This window comes from Catharus ustulatus, chromosome 1, assembly GCF_009819885.2.
Source record: "Catharus ustulatus isolate bCatUst1 chromosome 1, bCatUst1.pri.v2, whole genome shotgun sequence".
NCBI lineage: Eukaryota > Metazoa > Chordata > Aves > Passeriformes > Turdidae > Catharus > Catharus ustulatus.
In genome coordinates this window covers 119,090,786-119,110,948 of record NC_046221.1, presented here as the reverse complement: position 1 = coordinate 119,110,948, position 20,163 = coordinate 119,090,786, and the positions used below count along the sequence as shown (strand labels likewise).

At 36.1% G+C, this 20,163-nt stretch overlaps 1 protein-coding gene across 7 annotated transcripts in view; it reads right to left on the bottom strand.

Moving 5' to 3' along the window:
• Window positions 1–20,163, bottom strand: part of SNTG1 (syntrophin gamma 1) — a 336,306-nt gene that overhangs the window by 19,680 nt on the left and 296,463 nt on the right. For all 7 annotated transcript variants that reach the window (XM_033057852.2, XM_033057895.2, XM_033057903.2 and 4 more), the window contains 2 exons: window positions 16,030–16,182; window positions 9,862–9,954 (listed from right to left, as the gene is read on the bottom strand). In XM_033057852.2, the coding sequence (XP_032913743.1) occupies window positions 9,862–9,954; window positions 16,030–16,182 (246 nt within the window). The remainder of the gene's footprint in view (window positions 1–9,861; window positions 9,955–16,029; window positions 16,183–20,163) is intronic.

Sequence of the window (20,163 nt, the reverse complement as noted above, 5' to 3'; positions counted from 1 at the left end):
GTTCTCTTCGAGTATATCCCTCAGTAACTGTGCATAACCTGCATCACTGAGAATATTTTACAGGTCTGCATACAGCATTTATAGGAAGCAATACATTTTTGTTTGCCCTAAAATAGATTTGAAAGGTAGACCAGGTGCCAATTCCTTTTAAAGCACAAATTGCAACTGAATTAAAAATAATTCTCTTGTAGACAGTGGCATCAGCTACTTGTGAGGATTCTGACACACCTTTCAAGTAATAGCACACAACGTTATGATGCCTTGATTGAAGATGAAGAGGAGAACTCAGTATGCATTATTTATTGCCTTGAAAAGTGAACTCTCATTTATTGAGTAGAGATAGAATTTAGGAACAACAGCAAGCGGTCCAATTCAGAAAGTGGCAAACACTGAAAATGCCACCAGTGCTACAATTAGCATATTCCCAGTGTGGTCACAGAAAATCTTACATAGTTAATCCATACCTTGAAAAATGCACTGTAAGAAGACAATCTCTTTGAACAAATACAGTATGTATTATGCATAAAACTGAAAACAACCAATAAGATATAAATCCTTTTCCCAGTTATTATTCCTATATTGCTTATGCTGCTTTTTGCATTTTATACTATTTAATAAAATTAACTTCAAAGAATACCAGAATGCAATGCAAACAAATAAACTGTGCAGACAAGCTGACAAATTAGATTTACGACTCCTCTTGAGATGCTATTAAATTATTGTAATAACAAATCATCAAAAAGCAAAATCCTGTATTCACTGAAATTAACAGGATTTTTTTTTCCTGTGATGTATCTGGGACCAAGATTCTTCACCCATACTTTTTAATGAGAAATATTTTATTTATAAGTAATCATCTAGGACTCATTTGTGCTAGTCTTTGCAAACAAATTACTGCCTATTATCTTCTACTAGTGTTATTCTACTATAATTAAAAAAGGATGCTCTCTGCCTGCATATCTTTATTTTATACTTGGTACATAAATGTAGCATATGAATGACACATGGAAGAAAAGCTATTGGCTTCTATACCTGAAGAAAATTATGTTGTTTCTATTTTTAGCAATAGTTCTAGATCTAGAACATATTCTATAAGGCACCTTAGAAAACACTTTCACATTCATATTATATGTCAGTTTGCTACTCATTCCCAGTATCTTAGACTAATCCACATACAATTTTTGTGAGATGACATCAACCAAAATCACCTTCCATCTAGGTAATCACATCAAAAATGTAGCAATACATCATAACTGTAAGTATCATTTTTGGGTTATGATAGGAATATTCATTAGAGTTTTTATTTTGTTTTGGGTCAAGGAGTTTGTTCTAATCCTAAATAGAGACCAGAATATCAAACAAATACAGAATAAACAAATTACTGTATTTTTGCTTACCATACTCTAAGGAATACTCATAGAAATGTGAATGTCTGACCAGTCCACAGCTCTCGGACAGATATATCATTTAGGATACAGAGGGCATTATGCATTGGTACTAAGAAAGAAAATGTGTATTTTGTCAACATAAGAATCTCCAACCAGAACAGATTTAAATCACATCCTCTGGATTCAGTGATGAACTGTCTTCAATTCATTATTTAACAATTGTGTCTCTTCTGTGTTGAATTATCCACTGTGGGCCAACTCCTTGCAGAAGTCCTATTTACACTTAATAAACTTAAGCAATATTGATTGCACCACATACTACAATGGCATCATTTCACTTGCCAATGAAACCACATGAGGAGCAGCTGAGGTCACTGGAGAAGAGGAAACTAAGGGAAGACCTCATCATAGTCTACAACTTCCTTGTGAGGGAAAGAGGAAGGGCAGGCATTGATCACTCCTCTGTGATGACCAGTAACAGGACCCGAGGGAATGGCCAGAAGTTATGTCAGGGGAGGTCTAGGTTTGACATTAAAAAAAGGTTTTTCACCCAGAGGGTGGTTGGGCACTGGAACAGGCTCCCTGGAGAAGTGGTCACAGCACCAGCCTGACAGAGTTCAAGTTGTACAATGGTCTCAGAGTGTGATTCTTGGGGCTGTCTCCCTTCCAACTCAGGAAATCCTATGATTTTATGAAATACATCTTGTCTACATTTATGAGCTATGGAAAACATAAGCATACCATTCCATTTACATGAATCATGCAGATTTTATTATGTAATAGTTATGCAAACTAAGTTTGGTTTTCAGTAGGGTGCTTGGAAAAACCTAAGTCTATCAGTGTTTTATAATGATTAGACAGCTATATCCCAGACCACCTGTAAATGGTGGAGTAAACAAAGAAACCGTTTCTAATAAGGAAAGGATGTCAGAGGTCACTTCTCAAGTTTTAGTTTCATCAATTCCCTTTGTCTTTTCCATCACACCTTAAAAAATCTATAGCTGTACTTTTCCAAGACTGCCTCCTTTTTTCTTGATACTCTGACTGATTGGATTATTCTTCCTTTTAGATTTTTAAGACAATTTTTTATATGTGATATGTGAATGGCCACCTTTCTAGATAATGCTGTTTGTCATCTGACTAAAATACATGATACTCCTACAAGTCAAAGTAAATCAAGAGCAGAAGCCCTCTAGGTTCTTATTTCTAAGAATAAAAGTAATTGAGTCTTCAGGCACCTGGGATACACCTTAATTTGTCTGTTTGTCTCACAGCTAATTGAGAAAGATTTCATTCTTGCCAAGTGACACTTTGTCCAGAGTTATAGCAGCAGTAGGGAACTGAGTAGGATTAAGATCTTGTTCATGCTCAGTTCTACTGCGTTACTGATCTCTGGAGAATGTCTTACTACAAAAGAATTATGGTCCAAGGCAATTTCCTTTGTCAGCTGCTGCAGCTTTATAACTGTAAAGGGAAAGACAGGGGAGGACACAGAGGATAAAGAACAAAAATGAGACAAAGGAAAAAAGCATGAAAGTCAGCCCTTATAAAATAACCGTTCATGTCCATTACTGAAATTACATAGAATGCTAAAAGACTACAGTGTATTTGCTCATACTGATGGACAAGCTACCAACATTTGTTTCTAGCCACAGAAGACAAAACTCTATGAAGCATGCTTGATGGTTTATATTAAAGTTATAGTGGCTATTTGTTCACCATTTCAACTTTGAAGCATGGAATGAATATTTTTTTTCACAACAGTTACATCATTAAATCTCCATCTTCCAGTGAGCTTGGTTTCTTTCTGCTTTCCCTACTACAGAAATTTGAATACCAAGAAGGTTTTTACATGCTGTTTTGTTTCAATATGTTGTATATGTATTAGTTGCATGAAGAGACAGACAAGGTATGTATCCCTAGAAAACATGGGAGATTGTTCCTAAAGAAATTAAGAGAAATACTGATCTGTATGAATTAGTAGTTTTTTGGTATGAAAAGCAAATTAAAGATATTTTCAATGCTATTTATTATTCATGGTATTCTCTTTTTTTTTTGATGAAATTCTCAAGGTTTCTGCTAGAAAACACAGGACGGGTACACTGAGGTTTGTTGATAGGCGCCTTGTGGGCCATTCTTACTTTGTTCTAGCACCACCATATAATTCAGCAGAACCTTAATTTATTTTCAATCCTACAAGGGAAAATTTTCCTCTTCTGACAAATATATTTTTTGACTGCTGTTTTAATGAGCAGTAAATATGATGGAGTACAGACACAGCAGTTTGCCCAGGTAGGTATATGGCAATGTATATTCACACAAACACATACATATATTATTAATAGAATTGATGATGCAAATAGGCATATTTAGAAAACAATTTTAATGTATATGTCAGTAAAATAGAAATATATATAATATACATATTTCCATGTATATCCACCGATACATTTTTTTATGGAAACACATTAAGAATCAGTTATTGAATGGCACTTGAGTAAGTTGTTTTATACATTGGATCACTTTCAGAATAGCTTCTGTACATGTTTTGTTATTCTGTTTAAGCTATCATCCTCCATATTTAATTCTTAAGGTGGCTATTGTGGCTGCAAGTCTTATTTATAAATGTTCATTATAACATCTATGTATGTCCATACCTAACAAAAATTGCCCATGAAAGACTTACATTTTTTCATTAAAACATTGATGTCTATATACTAGCTAATGTTAGACAAATTTAGGACATGAATGCTGGGATGCAGTTGGGCAGGACTTGAGAAAATTTTTTTCCCCTGTAAACATTGATACATAATACTGCAAAAATGACCTAGGATAAAATTTGGTATATAACTTCCAAGAACTGCCACAGAACTTTTTGCATCTTTTTAGAATTGTTTTTATTTTAAAACCAAATAAACAAAACATTTAGCATATGAAACATCTCTAGTGAAAAATTATGTCTGAAGTAGATGCTGTAAACTAAGACATCTTGTAGTACAAGGAGTAATAAGCAGAATCTGGGAAATGTGATTAAGGCAAAAAAGAAAATAAAATATCTAAATGGTATTCACAAAGATTAGTTAAATTCACTTTTCATGGAATACCAGTAATGAAGAAAGAGGGAAGTTCAGTGAGGGGATTCTATTTTAAATTCTGTATTTCAAATAAAGCAAATAAAATTGGTTAAAGCTGGTGGACATTTTCTGGAAGTCCCTAGTGGAAGAGATGCTTTGAGGAAACTCCCTATTTGATTAGAATTACATTTCTGTGTATGCCAACAGAGGAGGAAGGTGTTTTTTTGATTCCATATTAATAACTACCACAAATGAAGGCTTATATCACAAAAATAATCATAATCAAACACATGCCAGTGTTGGTTTGCGATATGTGTCACAGTTTGCTTTCAAACAATACATTGCTAATAAAAGATGACATCTTGCACTGGATCTTTGGCTCTGAAATGTGCTACAGAAGAACAAGGGCAAAAATATACTTATCACTACTTTTTAAGGTGCAAGGAATAAAAATATTTCATGTCCAAAATTCTATTTGGTAGTTTGAAAGCTACTTACCTGAACTGAGAACTAATTTTCTGAAATGTTGGCATAATCTGATTTAACCAGGTAGTCTTAAAAGCCATTCATTCTCTTTTCAGGAAATTACAATAGCTTGTTATAAAGCATCATACCAAAATACTCTAAAATGACAAACTACTGTTGATCTGTGAGTTATCAGTCAGAAAATGAATAAGAGAAAGCAGAGAATATGCAGCAGAAACAGCCATGATTTATGCCAGTGCTGTTATAATCACATCACAGTACAGATTTTTTCTGAATAACTCAGTTTAATACTTTGTGTACTCATATTTATCATAGGTCTGTGCAGACACAGAAACAATGTCTTTATCTAATTATGATGTTTGACTTGAAATACATTTAGCACAGATGACAGCTTTTAACCACTAATTTCAATTTACATAGTTAAGTATTATTTAAGGATTAAATTACAGCAAACAAGGAAACCAGCCTACACAGGGTTGTAGGGCTTTTGTCTGGAAATCATAAACATAATGAGAGCCATTAGCCTGTATACACTTGTTCATGAACACTGGGGGTGAATTTGGGGTTTAGAACATTTGTGAAATTTTGACTGCAATTTGTCAGGCATGTTGGACAAAATATATTTACTTACTTGAAATGTGAGAGGAAGAAAGAATTTAAATATTGTTGCATTGTTTAAATAACTGGAACTTGAATAACTCAATAATTGCAAAAATCATGAGTTAAAGAACGCAGTTTCCTTTCATTTTATTACTAATTATGCACATATAAAGTCACTTCACAATCAATTCATCACTAATTAAGAAATAAAACTTAAAATACCATGAACACAGTATTAAGTATAGGACTGACATTGTCTGAAGATTTACTGAAGATACCACAGCAGCAATATATAAGACAGGACTTCTCAGAAACTATTTTGTTTCCAAAACTACGTACTTTGTTTTTGAAGACCTTTGTGTTCTGGGAAACACGAAAATATCATAAATAAATAAGAATAAAAAAATAATTTAATGATAGTCAGCAGATTTCTCCTCTAGGTACTTGTGCAAGACCTTCTGTGAATTCATTAAAATATCTTATATCTGCAGGGTTATCCTCTGAGTTATTCTGAGAGAAATATAGAATGAACAGTTCAATCTGACACTGAACTTTGAAGTATGTGAAATATGGTTTTAAGTTACAGTAATTTCATGACCATAAGGCGCACCGGACTATAAGGTGCACCCCCCGGGAGTTGGCAAAGTTTGCAACTTCGTAGATCATATAAGGCACACCAGACTATAAGGCGCACTTTTGTTTTGGCAGCGAGGCTCCGCCCCCAGCTCCCCCCGGCAGCCACTGGCCCCCGGGCCCGCCCGGACCCGGCTGCTGTGGCACTGCCGGCTCCCCCCACGGCTCACGGCTCACACTTCCGGGTTGGCAAATGTCGCAACTTTGTACATCATATAAGGCGCACCGGACTATAAGGCGCTCTTCCGGGTTCGGGGAAAAATTTTAGTCAAAAGAGTGTGCCTTATAGTCGTGAAATTACTGTAATCTTTACCCAGAAAAAGAGTGGTTGAATTTTGTATGAGCAGCAGCAAAAGAAAAGAAGAGGACATGTACAGGAGGAGGACCACTAAGATGATCAGAGGGTTGGAGCGCCTCTTTCATATAAAAGTAGGCTGAAAGAGTTGGGACTATGGAACCTGGAGAAGAGAAGGCTCCAGGGAGATCTTAGTGCTGCTTTTCAATACTTAAGATACTTAATGAATACTTATATAAAAATGGAGAAAGAGTTTCTACCAAGGACTACAGTGACAGGACAAGGGACAATGTTTTTCAAGTAGAAGAAAGTAGAGTTTAGATTGGACATAAGAAAGAAATCTGATACAATCAGCGTGGTGAGACTGTGGAACAGGGTGACCCATGAAGCTGTGGACCATCACTGGAAATGAAAATATTACAGTTTGTAATGATTTTTCAAATACAAATTGTAAAAAATCCTAGAACATTTAAAGAATTATATGTAAATATAATTTTAATGAATCATAAGATATTTCAATTGATGTTTTTGTCTTTGATACTGAGTATCTTAATTCATAGGACACTTGCTAGGACATTTGTATATCCTTATTTCACAAAAGCACATGTAAATATTACAAGTTTTGAATGATTTAATTTAAATTTCATTCATGTTTTCTTTGTCCTCAAAATGTCTCAATTTTTCATTGTTTTTCCACTTTTTTTTTTTTTTAATATATTTTTCTTCCTATGAACTTCATAAGTTCATTGAAACTTCCATGGAAAGTAACATTTTTAGCTTAAATTACTATACAGGCCTAGCCTGCATTTCAGTATATATGAGATTAGCAATATTGCTGAAGAACATTGCCAGCATAGACAGACACAATTTGCATTTGTCATAATCATAATAAAGATATCTGAATAAATGTTTGGATAAGAGCATTACAGTCGTAATCTTTCCATAAAATAACAGAGACCAGGCAATGCTTTTCCTACTTGAGTACCCACATCTTTCCATAAAATAACAGAGACCAGGCAATGCTTTTCCTATTTGAGTACCCATTAAAACATGGTTGAATCACTTAGATTTCAAACAGTTTATCTTATGGCTTATGACAATTTTAATTGTAGCAGTCACTTGGCAACAGATTATGTTGCTTTTTACTGTATTCTTTTCTAATGCAATTGCCATCCTTATCTCACACTGCCTAACACCTGATTACCTAACAAAACAATGTCTTTTTTTTTTGATTCATGGTGTAATGCTTTTTTCTAATATATAGTAAATATAATAAAAGTAATGGGCTCAAACTGAAAGGGTACATTTAGGTTAGATATTCAAAATATATTATTTACTATACTTTTTAAATACAGTAATTTCACGATTATAAGACGCACTGAGTATAAGCCGCACTTCTGGGTTTCAGCAACTTTTTGGTTTTTTGTCCATACATAAGCCGCACCTGATTATAAGCCGCACGTTACAATACAGAGTGTGATAAAAGGTATCTGTTCTATCACCATCTGTTGAGGGTGGGGACAGTGATCCTTATCTCAATGGCAGATAATCTGCTAATGGGCCATCCATTGAAACCAGGCGGGGCATTGTTCTTTATCTTTTCACAACCCATCCTTCCTCCAGCGAGTCATTGTCCGCTAATGGCCATTGAGTCCCACTGTGTGACTGATAAAATTACTGCATCCCATTGAAAGTTGCTCCAGCCAGGGGAAAGAGCCCAACATTTCTTGCCAAGATAAAAACAGAGGCTTTGGGACACTAAGGGAGCCCCTTTCTCCACTGGACTCCAGAGGAAAACTGGATTTCTCCACATCACCACTGGACCTCCAGAGGGAAACTGCACCTTGTACAGGAGCACTGCTCCAACTGAATCACATCTGTCACTGCAGGAGGATGCAGCCACCATTTAATGGGACTGCTACCAACACCCTGCCTGACAGGGTGTCAGGTTGTACTCTGACTTTGTCACTGTTTGGAGTTTGTTCCTTTGTAGTACTGTATTTCTATTTTAATTTCCCTAGAAAAGAACTGTTATTCCTAATTTCCATATTTTTGCCTGAAAGCCCCTTGATTTCAAAATTATAATAATTTGGAGAGAGGGGGTTTACATTCTCCATTTCAAAGAGAAGCTCCTGCCTTTCTCAGCAGACACCTGTCCTCCAAACTAAAACAGCAACTTTTTGTTCTTTGTCCATATATAAGCCGCACCTGATTATAAGCCGCACTTTGGGTTCGGACCAAAATTTTAGTCAAAATGGTGCGGCTTATAATCGTGAAATTACTGTATATGTAAAATGTTTTGGTGGGTGGGGAAAACCTCATTTATTTTTACTGAGTTACTGCATTTTAATTCTGTTGTACTGATTTTTTGTGTAATACCTTCTAAACTGATAGCACATTTCATTGATGATAGGAGACTATTTGCTTAACGAAAGAAGCAAGGTTAAATAAGTGTTTGAATTTAAAAATCATCACTTTGCCCAAACAAACAGAATGGAGTGGGAAGAATAAAAGGGTTTGGATTAGTGGAGTAAGGAGGTGGGAAGAGCTGACTTAACATAAGCATAGGAATAAATTCTAGCAATTGGTAGTGGCAATTTTGCAGCAAAGGAAAATAGGTATTGAAGAGAAGTGGAACTCAGAAGAAAGATTCTACTATTAACAGCAGTGTAGAGTAGCACCAGTAAAGCCTGAGCACATTTTAAGACTTGCCAGCAATTAGTGCAAATGTCTACATATGACATACTCAGGGTGCCAATGATTTTACTGAGAGTTGGACATGTAATAATATAATATGGAAATTGATTCCATACTATTTGCTTGATAAAGCAAACTCTTGTATCAGTTGTACTGAGTGTTTTTAAGGCTGACAGGAAAAGCTGATGGGTGAGACATATAGACTATGGCTGATTTATCTTTTTACAGACACCTGAACAATAATAGTTAAAATATAAACTATTGCTATTGTGGAATTGCTGAAATAGCACACACTCCTTTCCACGAAACAAGAGATGAGAATGGAAGATTATTTTCAAGCTCACAGATGACACTGAAACCATTATCTTAAAACAAAGTATACACCAGCAAAACAAGCCATCAAGCTGAATCAGTGTGGGCTTTCATGTGAAATTAAAGAATAAAGATCAGATGCTTGTTTCAGATTGGTATCAGTATTGACTTTTCAATAACAAGCACATAACAGAATACTATTTCTCACATAATTAGAAATCAGACCCGAATTTTGATTAAAGCATGAGATTTGACCAAAGATGATCGGTTTCTATAACAAAGAGAAGGACATTTTAAGGATGTACTACTTATCTCAAAATACTAGAAATAAAAAGGAATAATAACAGTGTGATGGAAAAAATTCCTAGAACTTTACCTTTGTGGCAGCATCAAAACAGACAAAGCCCATGCTAAAGTCGATGGTAAGTCCCATAAGATGACTCTCTAAAACACAAGCATATGTCTTGCACTGTAAAAGAATAATCAGAGAAGGTAGTTACCATAGAAGACATTTCTTAAATTTTTTTCTAGGACCACTGTTTACGACTCTTTATTCTTATGTTTATGAATCTTAAAATTATTCTCAGAAATAAGTCATTTGTGTGTAAATATGTCAATTTTTTTGTCAGTGTGTTTCAAATCAAAGGATTTTTTATCAGCGATGAAGTTGTCTAAGTCATAGGAGAAGAGGCTTTGCTTCCGTTAGGGAAAAAATGAAAGAGGTTCAGAATTGCCTCAGTGGCTTACTAAGAACATTTTCTGAAAGGAAAGTGTTCTTAGTTTCAAACATCCTTATTTGCTTTTCATACCCAGTAACAACTTTTAATATTAATATATTCCTTTTATCTTTTCAAGGGGAAAAAAAAAGCATATGTAAAGTATCTCTTTGGTACGCTATTTCTTGTGGTTTTTTGTTGCCCTAAATCTCAGGGCAAAAGCTAGTATTTCGTACCATTTAGCAGCTAATGGAATTATCTGAAATATATATATGTATATATATTTTACTTCAGATAGTGGACCTATATAACTCAAAGGTTTCTATGAGAAATCTTGGAATTCTGAAAGACTTTATTATTTCACAGTTTTTAAATACATGCTTCTATTTATTTCCATAACATTGCACTTTAATACACACAGTGAGACAGTTGTAAGTGTATTTTTCAGCATCAAAACTACCGCTGTGCTTGAAGGTTGACTTCAGGTACAAAATGACAGACTTGTCTTTTTCATCACAAAATATGTAAAAAAAATTAAAACATTTTCAAATCAGATGCAAATTCTTTAAAGAAATTATTCTCATTTACCCTCCAGGTTAAATGAAATACAGTTATATTCTTCAAATATTGCTGTAGTTGCTAAAATCATGAAACGAGAACAAAGATTTCCATGACCTATAATGTGTTAGAAAAATCAAAATATAAGTTGTAAACATGGGAACAATGTGGGTTATGAATTGTATTACAAAAGAATCTTGATTACTTATGGTATTTTGATTATCAAGGATAAATCACGTTTTTACTTATATATTCTTTTCATGGGCTCTTTGGATTCTAAATGGTCTTCCTCAGAACAGAAGAAGCTGGAAGGTGCATTAACAGACCCTAAATAGAAAATGCAACAAAGGAAAACTGAAAATTTCACACTTAGTGTTTATATTAACAAATAAAAGTGGCTTCTCCTTTCTTTTTTTTCTTTGATCAGCTAACCATAAGACTGTTACGAATGCATAAATTTGATTGTAAACCAGTGTTGAAAATGAAGAGGATATTGCCTTGGGTAGGATCTTGTTCGTAGAAGAAAAAAGTGTAAAGTAATATATTTCACAGTTACTTACAGTTAATTAAGTCGCATATGCAAAAATTTTCAAATTTTGCATGCAAAGCACAAATGTACAGTTTTGTGGAATTATGTCACAAACATCTTACAACATGTAAATTACAGTTTTATTTGTAAATGTTCGATATCTGGAACAGATTTAGAGCCTGCAATGGAAATTAAATTTGGCAAGGAAAATGTGTATCATTTAAAATACATATGGTCATCTAAAGTTACCTAACCTTCCACCCCAACAACAGAGGCCAACCTACAGTGTGCACTGCAGCTCCACGCTGAGCTGGCTCAGCTCCCTCTGCTTAAGCCCAGTACTGCACCTGGCTAATCAGCCTCACTGGGAGCTTAGGATTTATGAGAAACAGGACTTAACCAGCCTTGGTTCAAGGCTGCACTGAAAAAGTAACCTGCTTCCAAGACTGAAGGGTATTTCTACAAGGTGTATTGTGGAGTAATATCATCAGTTCAGCTCAGTGTAGTTACTTGCAGGAAGAAACTGCAGATAACTAGTAGCAGCTGATTGTTTTGTTATTCTTTACTTACATAAAGGACATTCTATGCCCTCAGACTGTGATGTTCAAAGCAATTTGGAGCAGAAAAAATACGAAAATAATAAAAAGATCTCTGGCCAGTAAGGATTTTGTTTCCTTGGGGAAGAATGTCCCTTGGTTTTTGCAGGTGTTGTATCCACTTGCACATGATTCTGCTGACAGGTCAGAGTAGGGATGTGAACTTTCAGATACTAGTTAACTCTTGTAAGACTTCTCTCATCTGTATTTTTTTGAGTTGCCTTTTAATTCAGATATTTGGAGAAAACAGAAAGGCAAAAATTGTTCTCAAAATACATGATAATTAAAAATTTCTTATACATTTAACATTTTAAAACTGTAGAAGTGACTATGAATAATACATACTGCGGATGTTTGGCTTTTTGTGGTTGCTGATTACTCCCAAGAACTAATGAAAACCTCATCAGAACTGAAGAATCCCCTTCCCAAAAGAAGCAGAACACACTTCGGCAGTCATTTGCTATTCTTCCACAGAATGTAGAATGTTAACTTTGGTTTACTAATAATTCAATGGGTCAGGCAGAGGCTGAAGGATACAACTTGAAGTTGCTCCTTAGAAACATTCCCTCAACACACATGCCTCACAATATATTGTGAACTTCATATAAGCCATCTCTGAAGCTGAAACAAAGTGAACTATAAATCTAAGAGTTAATTTAGTCTCTCAAATTCAGATTCAACTTCAATGAAAACATGTTAAATACTGCAACATAAAACAGCTTATATAATAATCCTTACATTAGAGAACAAACACCTGCAATACAAGCAAGGACAGCAAGGAAAAAAAATTGTGATGGAAGTGGTGAAAATATTAGCATAAAGTAGCAGGAACACAAAGGGAATGTGATAGTCATATATATAATTGCACATCATTATGCAAGTTATAGTAGCTTCAAATTCTTTGTGCAACAGTGCTATAAGAGAGTAAGAAAATTTTCATTTCAATTATTATTTTTTTTAATAGGTAATTATGAAAACGGATTATCATCACTTGCTACATTACAAAACTAATTAAAAAGTGACTGAAATGACCCCACTGTATCATTGTAGGATGTTAGTGCTAAATTATTATCAATTTGACTATGCCTCCTCTAATACATTTCTTTTCCAAGAAAAACTAACTGTTTAAATTTAGTTTAGATATACCTCTGGCAGAAGTTATGAATTAGGTTGAAATAGAACTCATTATATATTTATAGTAATAAATTTTAAAAATATTTGAATTTCTTATATATTCTTTGGAGTTAGATTAGAATTGACCTCTGATTAGCTTCTTCTGGAGGTTCAATTCTGGACTGTTTTGGAGTAAGAGTTAATATTTGCATGATTATAGAGTAGCACACAATGCAATTGAATCATTTGAAAGGGTAGTTTTAAACTGAAGTTAAATTTTCAAAATTATTTTATTGTAAGACAAACCTACTGGATTAGCATTCACTTTAAATATGAAGATTCATATCAACATGATTGTATAAAACAAAGTTTTAGTAAAAATGTACAGTTGATGCCTTAATTTTGAACATGTTACCTATTTTATTCTCACAGAGCAATGAAAAATCTTGTTGGAAACAAATCATACCACTAAATTTTATCTGCATCAGCAAGTTGGTAGATGAAAGCAGTAATGGACCGCTGAAAGAAAAATAAGGAAGCCAAACCCTGTTATATTAAAAATATTCTATATTTTTTCCAAATCAAGATATAGAAAGTAAAGAAAAAAAGGTGAAATATTAAGTTTGAGTTCCACAATAATATTCTATCATAAGAAGCCTGATTGTCTACTTTCACAGATCTACTATAATTGATCAATTTATCAATCAAACAGGAAATCATTATTCTAAGTTCTTGATCGCTACATTGAACATCAGGAGAGACAAAAAATAAATTAAAAAAAACAACAAGTGAAAAAGATTAAGATGAATCTGAATTTAAGATTATAAAGGAAATCATTTTGGTGAAGCATGAGGGCAATTTTGAATAAATGTAATTCTAAAACCCAAAACAAAAATCTAAACCAGGAATGCTACAGTATTAATCAATCTGAAAGTAAAAAAAATATGAAGTGGCTTCTGAGATAAAATTCATTTGAGAAAAATGTCATACATTCTTTTACTGATGGCACAGCAGTTCTTCTATTAAATATGTTGCAGTGAATTATACAAGAAAGACAAAAACTCTAAAATATTTAGTGGCAGAGGTCATTATTATTGCAATTTTACACAGAAATCCTAGTCTTAGATTTTTGCATGCAAGTTCTGCTTCAAAGATAAGAATAGTTTCTATAAAAGGTATAAGCATATATGAATTTAAAAGAGGAAAGCACAATCTCCCCTGACTCCCCTTGCAACAAAGGTACTGTGCATTAAAACTGACAGCACTGTAGTTTTTGCAAATTGGATCTTCACTAGAATATACCAGTTCAGTCCATCTGCCTGTGGTGGTTCACAGGTCAGGAAAGGGCTGATATATAACTAACATTTTGTCTGAATAAAAACATGCCAGTGCTTGCATTCCCAGGAGAACACAGAAGATGTGTGAGCCAATACTTGCACAGGCTAATATGCTAATATGGCTTGGGTAGGTGTGCATGACTCCTGCCAACGTCAACTAAAGCTGTTCTAACCACATGCATATTTCATGATTAGAAAATCAATATTACAATTTGGATTAGGTGAATTATAATTATGGTGGGTGGCTTTTTTTTTTTCCTTTTTAAAGTCAAAAAGTCATGACTTTTTGGTCATGTGAGAAGACATCTTTAAACAACTCTGATTTGTAATTTTACTATAAAAAGTTACTAGTAATCTGTATTTGAATGTTGTCAACCTCTCCACTGTCATATGATAACAGACTAAATAACAAGAAATATGTAAAGAAAGAATAATGTGCCTGAGGTACAATTTTTGTTGCTTGTGTCCAATAAGCACTTCACTCAGTATACTCTCATTCCTGGTTTTACATGGACAATTTACAGTAATTTCACGAATACAAGCCGCACGGACTATAAGCCGCATCGCTGGGTGTTGGCTAACATTTCGTTCTTTGTCCATAAATTAGCCGCACCCAATTATAAGCCGCTCTGTCATTCGCAGAGAGGACCTGCATGCAACAAAGTTGCCAAATAGTAACAGAATCGCAGGATCGGGGGCGGGGGTTTACTGGCTCGGCTTGGGCCATGAGGGCTCGGCCCGCTTGGGGTGGCCCAGCTCAGCGCTGCTGCTCGGCGGGGCCGCTCGGGGCCGGCCGCTGCCTCTGGGCTTGCTCACCCTGGCCAGGCGCTGCCCCACGGTGGCAGCGGGGCACAGAGCCCACTGGTACCCACGGCAGCGGCAGCAGGAGGGGACAGGAGCCCGCTGACACCCATGGTGGCGGCGGCAGGAGGGGAAGGAATGCCCCCACTACCGCAGCGGCAGGCAGGAGGGAGCCCCCTGCCTCCCTCCCGAGCCATGGGGCTGGCAGTACGGAGCTCCTGCCTTCCTCCCAAGCCATGGGGACGGCAGCACGGAGCCCCTGCCTCCCCTGGGCTGAGAGAGAGGAGGGAAGGAGGGAGCTCCCCTGCCTCCCTCCCCATCCTGCGCTGCCAGCAGGTATCCTGGTTCCACCAGCTGCGCAACAGAGTAACCAATTTGTAACAATCATGTAAACCCGTGTTTTACTGGCCAGGTGCTCGGCTCAGCACCTCAGTTTGCACTTTTGGGGTTGGAAATGTCAGAAAAAGCCGCATTTCCGGTGTGGGAGCAAAATTTTAGTCAAAATGGTGCGGCTTGTAATCGTGAAATTACTGTAACTCCTGAAAGGTTCTCTTGTGATATTCAGTAACAAATGAGGTAGCATGTAAGCCAGTAAGATTTCTAAACAGCTGGGTTTTTTCCCTGATCCATAGAACGTTTTTCCTTGTCTGTCCATGAACTTCAGTTGACACACATGTATCACATTGTCATAATAAACCCAAAGATTGTATTTCAGGTGACCTCTTCTGCAGGGTAGACTGCAAGATGTTTGGGGACAGCAAAAGCAATTACTTACATAAAAGAGTAACAACTTGAGAGCTGCAGAATGTCATAATATTTCTTAAATTACATCATTATTTCATATGGTCCTAGTTTTTTAATGTACCAAAAGATGGTCATTAAGGCAGTTCTCACCTGTATCCGTTCAACTTCTAAAAAAGTTGCTGTTTGGAAGGCTTTTTCCCATAGTGTTAGGTCAGACTCTAGTTCCACAGAAAAGTAAAGATCTTCTCCAGATTCAGACTGGACACTGAAGCAATGTTTCCGACGGTCCAGTAGATCACTGTCCTGATGAAAACCTGAAGTTATATAATCTGGCATACATCAATTAATATTTTTAATTGCAAACATGTATGTTTCAAACCCAGCATTTTAAAATGGCATTTTAAATGACAGGAGCAACCACAGTCACTGAGGAACTGAAAATCAGGGATTTCATCTAAACATTGACATTTCAATGAATTTTTAAAAGGATGCCTATATTCAGAATGGTACAGAACAGCATACCTCAGGCAGTAACTTTAAATATTGCAACAAATCACTTCTCAAAAATGTTATCTGCTATACACTTTTAGATTAGAAGCATTCTATGAAAGTTTTCCACTTTCTATTCACACCAGGAACACAAATATCAGCTTCTCTAACAACTGGACTTACGCACCCTACTCTGGAAGGTTGGTCAAAGGAATATATTTATTTTAAGAAGTATGAAAAGCCCATATAGTCTATTATAGAATAGAAGCTAGAGAAAACAAGTGCACATTTCTGGATGTTTACAAAATCCAACATACAATTACAGTAATTTCACGATTATAAGCCGCACTGAGCATAAGCTGCACTCCCGGGTGCCAGCAACTTTTTGTTCTTTGTCCATACATAAGTCGCACCTGATTATAAGCCGCACGTTACAATACAGAGTGTGATAAAAGGTATCCGTATCTCAAAAGTGATAAGGTGATAAAAGTGATCCTTATCTCAACGGCAGATATTCTGCTAATGGGCCATCCATAGAAACCAGGCAGGGCAGTGTTCTTTACCTTTTCACAACCCATCCTTCCTCCAAGGAGTCATTTTCTGCTAATGGCCTATTGAGTCCCACTGTGGGACTGATAAAATTACTGCACCCCATTGGAAGTTGCTCCAGTCAGGGGGAAGAGCCCAACATTTCTTACCAAAATAAAAACAGAGGTTTTGGGACACTAAGGGAGCCCCTTTCTGCACTGGACTCCAGAGGAAAACCGGATTTCTCCACATCACTGCTGGACCTCCGGAGGGAAACTGCACCTTCTGCAGGAGCACTGCTTCAGCTGAATCACATCTGTCACTGCAGGAGAATGCAGTCACCATTTAATGGGACTGCTACCAACACCCTGCCTGATGGGGTGTCAGGTTGTACTCTGACTTTGTCACTGTTTGGAGTTTGTTCCTTTGTAGTACTGTATTTCTATTTTAATTTCCTTAGAAAAGAGCTGTTATTCCTAATTCCCATATCTTTGCCTGAAAGCCCCTTGATTTCAAAATTACAATAATATGGAGGGAGGGGGTTTACATTCTTCATTTCAAAGAGAAGTTCCTGCCTTTCTCAGCAGACACCTGTCCTCCAAACTAAAACAGCAACTTTTTGTTCTTTGTCCATATATAAGCCGCACCTGATTATAAGCAGCACTTTGGGTTCGGATCAAAATTTTAGTCAAAATGGTGTGGCTTATAATCGTGAAATCACTGTAGTCTTTAAATGGATACTGCCAGTAGTGACTATAGTGGCTGCCCATGGTTAGGTTGCTGGCTTTGGTCCTAGAAGAGAAAATTACTTTTGGCTTTACTTTCAACATAACATCCCACAATGGATATCAGGTTATAAATATTTAATAATTAATGATTACTAGCATTTTTAATCAGTAGTAAACCAAAGAATAAGCAAGTTAATCAGAAAATCCATTCATTAAAATGTTTTCAATTATTTTTTAAAATTTATTTATGTAATATAAAGGATGCTTTATGCTAAAATTCTGGCATGTAATTTGTTCTTGTGAAAAAAAAAAGGTTTGCAGAAACAGGTTTAATTAGTTCAGTCCCTGCTACATCAGAGAAGTTGCTACAAGTCATAAACTCTCCAGCTGTCCTTGCCAATACATCTGGAGAGTTGGGTATAAGTAGCCTGCATGCAGTTTCTACAAAGCTACCCCATAGCAAAGGGCAGAGTTAAGTGCAGTAAAGGAGACTCATGAGACAGTATTGCCTTCTGGTTATACACAACTTGAATTGAACAAGGGGAGCACAACCAGCTGAAAAAAGCTGGAAGAGCAGCTTACAATGTTCAAGTCAGCTCTCCCTGGGGCAGAGAACCAGGAACCTAAAGCTGATTGAGAGCGAAATATATAAAACAGGAACCTGTCTAAAACTATCACTCTCAGGTATACAAGTAGCACTGGGAGAGCAAGCACTAATTTCCCCTTTCCATTCATTCAGTAGAAATGTGACAGACCTGCTCAAGAAAGCCAGTACAGCATGCATTCATGAATGCTTCTGGTTGAAGCCTGCTTTACAATTTCTAGAAGAATCACCTATGGTGGCATCATACCCTCTCTTTGCAATCACTACGACCAATAAAAGTTGCTAGGATTTTAAAATGACCAGTCACTGTGGAAAAATCTCCTTACTTCCACCAAGTGCTAAGCTGAGCATCTCTACAGCGTTGTCATGTATGAAAAAATCAGCATGAACATTTTTGATCCTAAAAGACAGCATTTCCAAAAAAAAAAAAAACAACCCAAAAACAACAACAACAACAAAAAACAAACAAAAAAAGAAAGCATCTTCTTCAAGATTTTTCTTACAAATATTCACAAGGATGTGTAGTTGAACCAGTTAAGGGTAGCTAAGGAATTGTCTATGTCCTATTAGAAACACCTTTTGTCTCTTTTTCGGTATCACTTTCCCCTCCTTTTTTAACCTTTTCATTGAGGTCCTTCTTCTAAAACTGAAGTGTCAATTCTGTTCACAGTATGTTCTGACCAGGATTCAAAATAGAAGTTATAATATCCAGGTTGTTGCTAATGACATCTATGCTCCATTGCACACAGCCTCAAAGCACACAGAGCAGCAGCACTGTGACAAATGTTTAACCTTGCGGATATGTAGCAACAAAACACAGCATCATAGAGTGGCTTGGGTTGAAGGGACCTTAAAGACCATACAGCTCTAACCCCTTATTGCATGGGCAGCGAAACCTTTCACTTGACCAGGTTACTCAGAGCCCATCCAGTCTGGCCTTGAGCACTTTCAGGGATGGGACATCCATGACTTCTCTTGGCAACTTGTTCCAGTGCCTCACTATGCCCACAATGAAGAATTTCTTCCTAACATCTAATCTAAACCTACTCTCTTTCAGTTTGAAGCAATTGCTCCTTGTCCTGTCACTAGATGCTCTTTGAAAAAGTCTCTCTCCATCTTTTTTTGTAGGATCCCCTTAGATATTGAAAGGCCACAATAAGTTCACAGTGAAGCCTTCTCTCGTCCAGGCTGAACAATCTCAATTCTGGACGAGCAAAAGCACTGGAAAACTCTCACTTCTGCAGGGCAGAAAAGCTAATTCTTTCAGAATAACAGCACTTCTTGTCTAACAGATCTTAAATAGGGGCTTGAACTCCCTGTGCTTCCAGAGCTAAATCTGATTGAACGGGCCCACAACCTAAAGGAACTATTCAGCATGGAAGGTACATGTATTTCCTGGGGAAGGTTTTAGTTCTCCATAGCTACAACCACAGAAGAAACTAAAAATATTTTGAACTCATTTTTACCTATTCTTGACAATAGTTAGTAGAGAATAAGTAATTATTAGTAATGCAGACTTTTAAAGTTTTTCTGAAACATGATTTTGTGGGATCACAGGAATCATTGGTTTTAAAATAACTGAAGTAAATAACCCCTTTTTACAAATGGGAGAGAGCTTAGTGCATGCAGTTCCAGAAAGCATATCTCTATTTATCTGGGCACAGCTAAGATTTGATGCTTTTAAATTGCACTCTTAGACTCTTCCCGTCTTACAGGCTTTTTTCTGTCTCCTATTGAGAAGAATATGCTGTCTAAGAAAAAGAGAAGTGTTATTGTGTAGACTGTAAAACAAAATATTAGAAGTTTTACTGAGATTGAGCTCTGTTAAAAAGCTTTTGAAAAACACAAAAATCTCTGGAGGCTTTGAAGTGATTAAATAAAAACGTAGGTATTTTATTATCAACATTGCCAGTAATAATTGTACTAGATTTTACT